This window comes from Fulmarus glacialis, unplaced genomic scaffold (genome assembly GCF_000690835.1).
Source record: "Fulmarus glacialis isolate BGI_N327 unplaced genomic scaffold, ASM69083v1 scaffold23581, whole genome shotgun sequence".
NCBI classification, from domain to species: Eukaryota; Metazoa; Chordata; class Aves; order Procellariiformes; family Procellariidae; genus Fulmarus; species Fulmarus glacialis.
Window position 1 is genome coordinate 24011 of NW_009193737.1, and position 8462 is coordinate 32472.

Genomic DNA, 8462 nt, shown 5'->3' on the forward strand with positions numbered 1-8462 from the left:
TGTAGCTAACGTCTGAGCTGAAGAGTTCCCTGGGGATCCAAGGATGATAGGAAAGATTTTATTTGTTGCTGTCTTGACAGTGTATAATACCTTCCACTTTCTCCTTCTTGATGTCAGTAAATTCCTCCAAAACTAAAACAGAACGCCAGATTTTTCCCAAGACGCGAGGAAAACCTCAGATCTGAAAGAGGAGGTGTACTTTTAGCAGTAGTTTGAAGAAAGGTGTGAGTAAACGGAGAAAAGACTGAGCGAATGGAGTGTTTTTAACTTGGGGGCTCTGCTCTTCAAACCATGTTGTTAAGGAAGCTCTTTTCTCAGTTACCTTTCAAGGAGGGGAGAAGTTAGTTTGGTAGACAACTCTTGTTTTAGCAAAACAACACAGTTGCAATCATAGCTGCGTGTGTTTTGATTTTGTACTTTTTTCTGTCTTGGAAAAGCAATGGTCTTACCAGCTCTATTCTCTTTCCTGTTTGTTAGGTCTGCCTAACCACGGACAAACCAGACAAATGGTAAGAGAATGTTCATTTAACCAAAACAGGGAAAAGAAGAATTATTAACCCGTGCTAGATAGAACACCCCATTAAACCCTAGTGTTTCACTTCCGTCTTTGCTGTTTGCAGCTGGTCGTACTTCCCAATTAATTGAAAAGTTTTTAAAAAATTATTATTTTGGGGCATATGAAACATTGAAATGGTTAAATATAATTTAAACCTCAAAACTATCTATCTATATATAAATGAGATTCTGTTTTGAATGGAACATTTTGTTTCTGCTCATACAGAAACTGAGTGGCTGTTTATAGCAAAGTTCTGGGATGTGTTTCTAGGTGGAATGTGTTTCACTGAAGGAGGAAGGCTTAACTGATGGAAGGGTTTGTTTGGAAAACAGTTTCTCTTTTTTTTTTTAGGAAGTTGGTGTGCAAGTTGGTAGATTTCTTGTTATTTCTTTTTTGTTTTTTATTTGTTTTTTGAGTAAAAATGATTCCTAGCCTTTCATCCATTATGCTGAGTTTTATCAAAGGACAGAAGCAAATAGCCAGTCTGATTGATGCATCTCTGGCAAAATGCTTTCTCATGAAATTCACTTCGGTGTGAAGGGGCCAGCGCAAAGGCTGTGCATCACTTTCCCCCCTTACGCATGGCTTATGGGAGACTCATATGGGAGAGAACTTCAAGCATAATTTTTTTTTTTTTTTTTTTTTTCCGAAAAATGATCTTCTGGTGTTGATAAAGTGGAGCTTGCCTCATTAGGTGAACTGCCACGATGTATTAGTGTCAGTAGAGTCACTCTGACATGGGTCAATCAGCAGCAGGTATGACTGATGGTCACTGAATAGTGATCACAAGCATTATTAAATCTAATAATGCTCTCGGATAGTGTGCAGTATCATGAGGGTAGGCCATATCTTGAGCATGCTAGTCTGCTTGTAATAACGAAGCATTCATTTGGTTTGTTACTTCAGTATCTGATATGAAGTGGTAAATTGTATTCGTCCTTGAATTCAGCTTCATTTCTTGTCACTGAGGAGACTGGCTACTTGTTTGTGTCTGCTGAATAAACCAACTCAGTACAGTGGGAGAAATCTGTGATGACCTAACACTTTTTAGGTGTTTTAGGGTGAAACCCCTGAACTGCCTTGATTTCTGTTTGCTTGATAAAGTGTGCTACTGAACTGAAAGTTAAAGGTCCACCTTTCAGGATGTACCATTTGAGACAGATTGCTCTGTGCAGGTAGAGAAAAGGCAACCCGGAAGCACAAGGGTGCCCCTTCTAAGTATTTCCAAGAACTTTCTCTGGAGTTGTTCTCCTGTGTATGTAGCACATGCAGAGAAAATATCCTTCGCAAAATTAACGAAAGGATTTTCTTGGAGAAATCTGGAGAGGGTAAAAAAAAACAACAGAAAAGCCTTTTATTTGAAACCTTTTCCTTAATAAACCTCAAATATAAAAGCAATTCTTGAAGTATTTCAGCGGTCTGCTGTGGTGCCGAAGTTGTCTTGTATAACATGAAGCTGGGCAACAAAGAAATTAAATCGTTATTGCACTTGTATATAACAGCTTTAAAGAGCTTAGGATTTTAAAGGGTGGGATTTTGTTTATTTAGCTCTAAAGCCCTAATTTTCTACAAAAAGCAGATCTTGCTAGCACAGTTGATTAAGGCTGGTCAAAAAAAAAAAGTCATCAATCATTTTTTGTTTTCTTCTCAGATACAAGTGAGATAGATGCAGGGTTTTGTTGGGGTTTTTTCCTTGGTTGACAGACTGAAGTCTTCCCTTTCTAAGTCAAAGTGTTAAAATTTGGTTGAGCTTTTGCCATAACCTGACACTTAAGGACTTGAGTACCTCATGTCCCTACCTTTCCTTTTGAGATGGATCTCCCAGGCCAGACATCCCTCCCATACACGCTCAGTTTCCCATTTCGTGGGCAGAAGGGGAAGCCTGGGCGCATCTGGGGAGATGGTCTGACCTCAGAGGATGGCCTGTGAAATACCAGAATTAAATTTCTACTGGGTTGTTTTCTGACCAGCTTTAATTTATTCATATGAAATTTTCTGGGCCCTTATTTTGCATCTCTCCTGACTTGTCCAGTGTTACTGATTTCAGTGGGATTTCTCAGTGTGCTAAAAAAAAGGCAGCAGAACTGGACTTCAAATGATCAAGGACAGCTGCATTTGAGAAGCTTAATCCTTTGCTCCCTTGCATCTGCACCTCTCTTAATAACAGCTCATGTTTTCCCAGTTGAATGGAAGGGGGCTACTGTGGGTCTGGAAAATTATACCTGTGTTGATTCGCAAAGCAAATGTGTTATGTATGGAAAATCTGTGGTGTTAAATGCTAAAAGGATTTTATGATGAATTTGCTAAGCTTTGTAGTCCTAGATTTGTTTTCAACAACATATTTAATATATTATTAAATATTAACCTTCCTAAAACAAAAAGGATATGGGTAAGTTTGGTACCCCAGAATAACTGTAAATTCTGATTTTTATATTTGATTTGCTGTGTAGCCTAGATTTCCTTCCCTGAAATCAATAGAGTTGCTCTAGATTTATGGTAGCAGCTGAAATCTAAGTCTTATGCTCAATCTTTCAAACTTGATGTCATCTTTCAGACACAAGCAACAGGTTATTGGTAATGCTTTCTATTTATTATCTGTCCTGTCGCTGGAGTATTGCTGTCCTATTGTATATTGAAGGTGCCTAACTTTTACTGCTTGTGGACAATTGCTTTTATGTGAATTCTGTGTTCAGTCATGGGCAGGAGGGGATATATTTACCAGAAACTCTGAACAGCTGATATGAAAACTTTAATTCTCTTTTCCTTTGAGTGCTTATCACATGCTACTGCAGGTTTGTTGCAGTCCATAATTGTACTTTTTTATGTATCACGTTAGGGACCAAGCCGAAACTTGCTGCTCAATGGGAAATCATACCCAACAAAAGTCCGATTAATTCGTGGTGGATCCATGCCTCCAGTGAAAAGGAGGAGGATGAACTGGATTGATGCGCCAGACGATGTTTTTTACATGGCCACTGAAGAAACCAGGTAGGAAATTTGGTCTTTTCAGAGGGTTTAAGGGGAGGTCTTTTGGTTTGTGTTCCTTGTGGGTGCTGCAGCTGATTTTGTGGTTAGACAAGGATCTCTTCAGCAGATCCGTTGCTACAAATGGAATGCAGACACCAGTGCTTGTGTTTAGGTGGATAAAAGCTGTGATGTACCTAATCGTGTCTGATGTGCCTAATCCTGCACTCGCATTCCAGAGAAAGCAGATTTTTTTGTCTTCCAGAGCAGTTTCTGTAAGAGGTGGGCAATAAGGAGAGGAAGACTGCGGTGGCGAGTTCACCTGGTTCAGACCCATAAATGCCTTTGGAGGTCCCACCGCAGTGTCTCAGTAATAGGATGGCGGCCTTCTGGCACATGGGTGATGCTGAGGAACAGAACCTCCTATACATAGAGCTCTGCATGCCCTCTTGCATGCTGAAGTCTCTTGTATTACCTCTCAGAACGTCTCCTCTTGTGTCTGAGTACTGAAACCTGCAAGTGACACAGAGGGTTTCCGGGGGCTGCGTTGCCTCATTTCTTTGGTGGTTTATATCTGCCACCAGTAGCGGTGAGATTTAGCCTTGCAGTGTCCATCTTCCTCCTTTGGTGGTACTGCTTCTGCTAGTCCTTCTTGTTAGTCTGCCCACAGGATAAAAATAGTAAAAGAAACTTTCCTTTCACTTGAAACTCTGTTTACAGGCTGCTGACAGAGTGATAGAAGCTGTGTGGCCTGATCCCTAAAGCAAAGCTTTTTTGTGCGTGTTCCCAGTACTGTGTTACTCCTAGGAAGCGAGGACTGCTCCTGGGTGTGGTCAGAAAGGTAGAGTCATAAGCTTGTGTGGTTTCCTCCCAAGAACCTGATGCCTCTCTCCTGGGTAACCTCGAAGAAGGTCAGAGCAAAGTCCTGCTTTTCAGCCCTCTCTGCAAGAGGTGCTCTCTGGCTTTTGTCTGTGTCTGAAGCCTGGAGTCATCAACACTTTCAGTATCAGTGCCCCAACAGGCAGAGAAGCACTTGCGTTTCCCTCCAGTACCTAGCAGAGATGGACATGTGAACTACTGGATGTCTGAGCCCTTACAAGTGACCAAGGAGGTCAGGAGTTTTGAGTACTTCATCCCTCTGGTGCTACTAAATTTGGTGCTACTCTTGAGTATTCATTTGTTCAGCAAGAAGTACATAGTCAGAGTCGTGACACCCCCAACCTCCTCCTTAGCCTGCAAAGCCTTACAAGTGTCAAGGGACTACTCTGTGGGCCTAGTATCAAAGATGGGCTTCACAGACAAACTGATACTGGTAACGTTCAAGTTACTAACTGCTGATATATTGGATCATCAGATTTCAGTGCAGGAAACACCCCCGTTAGAACTCAGAGGAAACATGAAATTAATTTCCTTGTCAGACTTGTTCCTATGGACACCTTTAACGCAACTGCATTTCACATCAGCTTACATCTTTACCTTGTCTTTCCCTTCTCCTTTTCTGTTCCTGCGAGACGCTGTGAAAGTAAGCAGTGAGATCCCTTGTATAATTGAAACTAAAGTGAGAGAAGTACTTTATTTTCAAGGGAAGCGCTAAAGAGGTACTGGGATCCTGTTACAGACCTTCAGCTCTGGTAAATTCATGTGCCATTGCGGATACAGGGTATACAGTCTTTAATTCAGTCCTTAGATGCTCAAGGCTTATTTCATAATCCTGCATCTACAAAACACTTGACATCTTTATCATCCAACCCAGAAGAAATACTGCAGGTCTGTGGTAGTAATGTCTCAGTACTACTACAAGGTCCTGCCCTTTGATCTGTACATAACAGTGAGAATATTCATCAAGTGCGATATTGGTCATGAAAACAATTTACTGTAAGGGCACAGAATCATCTGCTCGTACAAAACCACTGACCGAGGCAGGAAAGATCAGTCCTGCAGCAACCGGCACATCTCTAACGCAGAAATCGTAGTACAGTGATAGACATCAGCTCAATAAGACCTTATCTCTTCCATTTTTAAAAAAACAAAAAAGAAAGAACGGGCTTCTTTGTCTGACAGCCTTGCTGCTTAGCTGACTGATGAGAGCTGAAAAGAGATGTTTGGCAGCCTGCTGAAAAGCAGGGAAGCCTGAGCGATGTAGCATTGTAAGCGGCACGGGTTTTCTGTCGGGCATTTCACCTCTAACTTTTCCCTGAACCATCTGCTGCATTCCAGTGTCAAGAATGTAAGACTTATTTGTGAGCTCCGAAACAATTTGAGCTTTGTGTGGCTCCGTAGCAATCAATCTAGCAGCAATATCTGCATATCATCCTCCAGCTGAGGGTCAGGCTGTGTTTTCAGTCACAGAAAGCAGGTTTTCCTAAAGTTTTACACCCCTCCTCCTTCCCCTTTTGTGTGGCACTGTTGAGAACGGTGCTAGAAAACTGGACAGCTTTGAGGGAGCAGTTTGAAAAGTTGGTCGATTGAAAGGAATAAGTTTTTGAATTCAAGCATCACAGTAAGGAACTCGGCATTTATAATTTATGCAAGCAGAGGCAGCAAGTGACCTGATCAGAATCTAGAACTGCTATGAGACGTGTTTCTGATGGCAGCGTGTCTAATTGAGCACATGCGGATACTGTAAGAAGCTCCGCTGGCTAAAAGTAGATCAACTTCAGCTAAGTGAGTCTTGGAAAAATCATCACATCAAGATTTTATTTTTTTCTTCCCACCACCACTTTTTCACCCTGTTCTCTCCTCTCCCCACCCTGTGGCCTTTCAGCTTTAGAAGGCGCTGGAGAAATGGGGACACTGAGCAACAAAAGATGTGTCTCTGTGTGTGTGAGCTCTATGTAGCAGGCTTGTTCTGCTCAGTGGGCAAAAAAAGCAAGTGAAGAGATGACCAGATCTCACCAGAGCTGATTGAAAATCTTCAGCTGAAGTTGTTGATTTGTCAGTGCTGGTAGTGGGAAGGGTAAATTTTGAGGTGGGGTCGGGGGGGGAGTATTTTGACCAGTTTCTTCTATGAATGTGTCTTGTCGTGTTTTGTTGGGTTTTTTTCTTTTCTTTTTTAAACGAAAAATTTGTCCCCAACAATGTTGAGTAACCAAAAATGTAAAAATTATCTTTGGGAGATAGATGGTGGAGTTGTAGACTGTATAGCCACATGGCTGCCCTTCCTCTAGTGCAGTATTGTGTCTCTCACGGTAAGTTAAAAAATCGTTAAGGTAGGAGCCTATAAGGGTAGGCAGTGCTTCCTTATCAGACCCTCCTTGTTGCCCCAGTTCCTGAGCTGAAGGCTCTGTATAATGGGTACTGGTAGACTAATCTTGTGAATATTTATCACTTTCCTTTCTAATCTCTGTATGCATTTGACCACCACAACGTCCTCTGGAAATGAATTCCTCATTTTAATTACATAGCACATTTTTCATTGTTGCTGGTTTTTGGTTTTGGTTTTGTTTTTTTTTTTTTTTTTTTGGGGGGGGCCGGCAGGGGGGATACTTCCTTTTGCTCTAAGCCTGGTATTGACAAAAAGAAACGAGTAATCATTCTATGTTGTCTCTTTCTACCTTATTTTGCTAATTTTAGAAGTTCAGTGTGTCCTCTCTCCATTCTCTCTCTCTTTTACTTTCTCTCCATATGGAAAACAGCTTCCTGTGTCTGTAAGACTTGTTGCTAGTCTTGTAACATGTAGGGAGCAAGATGTGAATATTACCCATTTCTAGGTTGGGTACATGCGGTGTAGGAGAAATAAGAAATAAGTTAGTGTTCCCAGTGGAGGGGGGAAGGCTCCAGTATTGGTTCACTGGTTAGTGGCCGTCAGGGAGCTCCCCTGCAGCAGCTCAGCCTTGAGGCGTAGCTCCATGGGAGACCAAATGTCGCTGGCTTGTGCTGTGACGGGTTTCTTTTGAAGAGGCAGCTGTGTGCACCTGCTTGGGGCGGGGGAATGTCCGAGAGCTCTGCGAGAGATGGATTAACAAGCGGGGAAGTGACCAACATTGCCAGAAGAGGTTTGATTGTAACTTGGCTTTGTAAATTCCCACAAAGCTGCCTGCAGCTCGTCCAACCGATGTGTCTGCATGCATCAAAATAAATTAGTGGTATGGAAACTGGCTGTCATAACTATTTCACTTGTTATGTTTACAGCAGTAGACCCTGGTCCTATGAGGCTGGACCAGAATGCCTTCTGCTCTGCAGGGGAAGGATTCTGGAACAGGGAGTGCAATTTCCTCATCATTGGTGGTTTTTTTTTATATTGGTGGGGAACTTTTAAAAGTTCCCCGGGGAAGACATTGCTGAAATAGTGTCAGCCCATCCCGTTAGTGAGCAGCGTCTATGTGTGCAGGCCTGGTTTCACTTGGAGAAATCGAGAAACCTACAGTGCCTTAGTGTCTGGTCTCTGTAATCGGTTCCTTTCTTCCTTACTGTCTGCAGGAAAATCCGCAAACTGCTTTCCTCTTCCGAAGCCAAGCGAGCCGCCAGACGCCCTTACAAGCCTATCATCCTCCGGCCCATCCAGGCAGTGCAGCTACGCCAGCCCATGAATGATGAACCCATAATCATTGAGGATTAACACATGCTGAGCAGCTCTCCGGATGACGGTGGATCTGCCTGAAAGAATCTCTCCTCCAATATATACTTGAGTTTCTATGGCTACAGCATTGAACTAACTGTTGAAGAGAGGGAACTTTTGAGGAACTGTTTTGCATCTTTTAAACCCTTAAAAGGAACTCAGCCCTGCTCTGAGCCTCTGACCACAGACTGCTCTCTCTCTCGCGCGCGCTCTCTCCTCTCCTTTTGTTTTTTCCCCCCCCCTTTTTTTTTTTTTTTTTTTTTTTAATTTTTGGTAGCCTCTTTTCCCCTTTGCTTCTACCCTTTTTGTAGACAGGGGGAGGGAAAGTAAGTTTAACTTATTAAGAGAATGTGGACTAGTACTTTTTAGCTTTGTTTCCTCTTC

At 42.3% G+C, this 8462-nt stretch overlaps 1 protein-coding gene across 1 annotated transcript in view; it reads left to right on the forward strand.

Moving 5' to 3' along the window:
- The window catches only part of LOC104083899 (metastasis-associated protein MTA1-like), a gene marked incomplete at its 5' end in the record, with an annotated part of 25745 nt that extends 17667 nt beyond the window's left edge, over window positions 1–8078 (forward strand). The window contains 3 exons of the mRNA XM_009587558.1: window positions 478–509; window positions 3393–3544; window positions 7940–8078. Of these exons, the coding sequence (XP_009585853.1) occupies window positions 478–509; window positions 3393–3544; window positions 7940–8078 (323 nt within the window). The remainder of the gene's footprint in view (window positions 1–477; window positions 510–3392; window positions 3545–7939) is intronic.
- Between the last annotated feature and the right edge of the window lie 384 nt (window positions 8079–8462).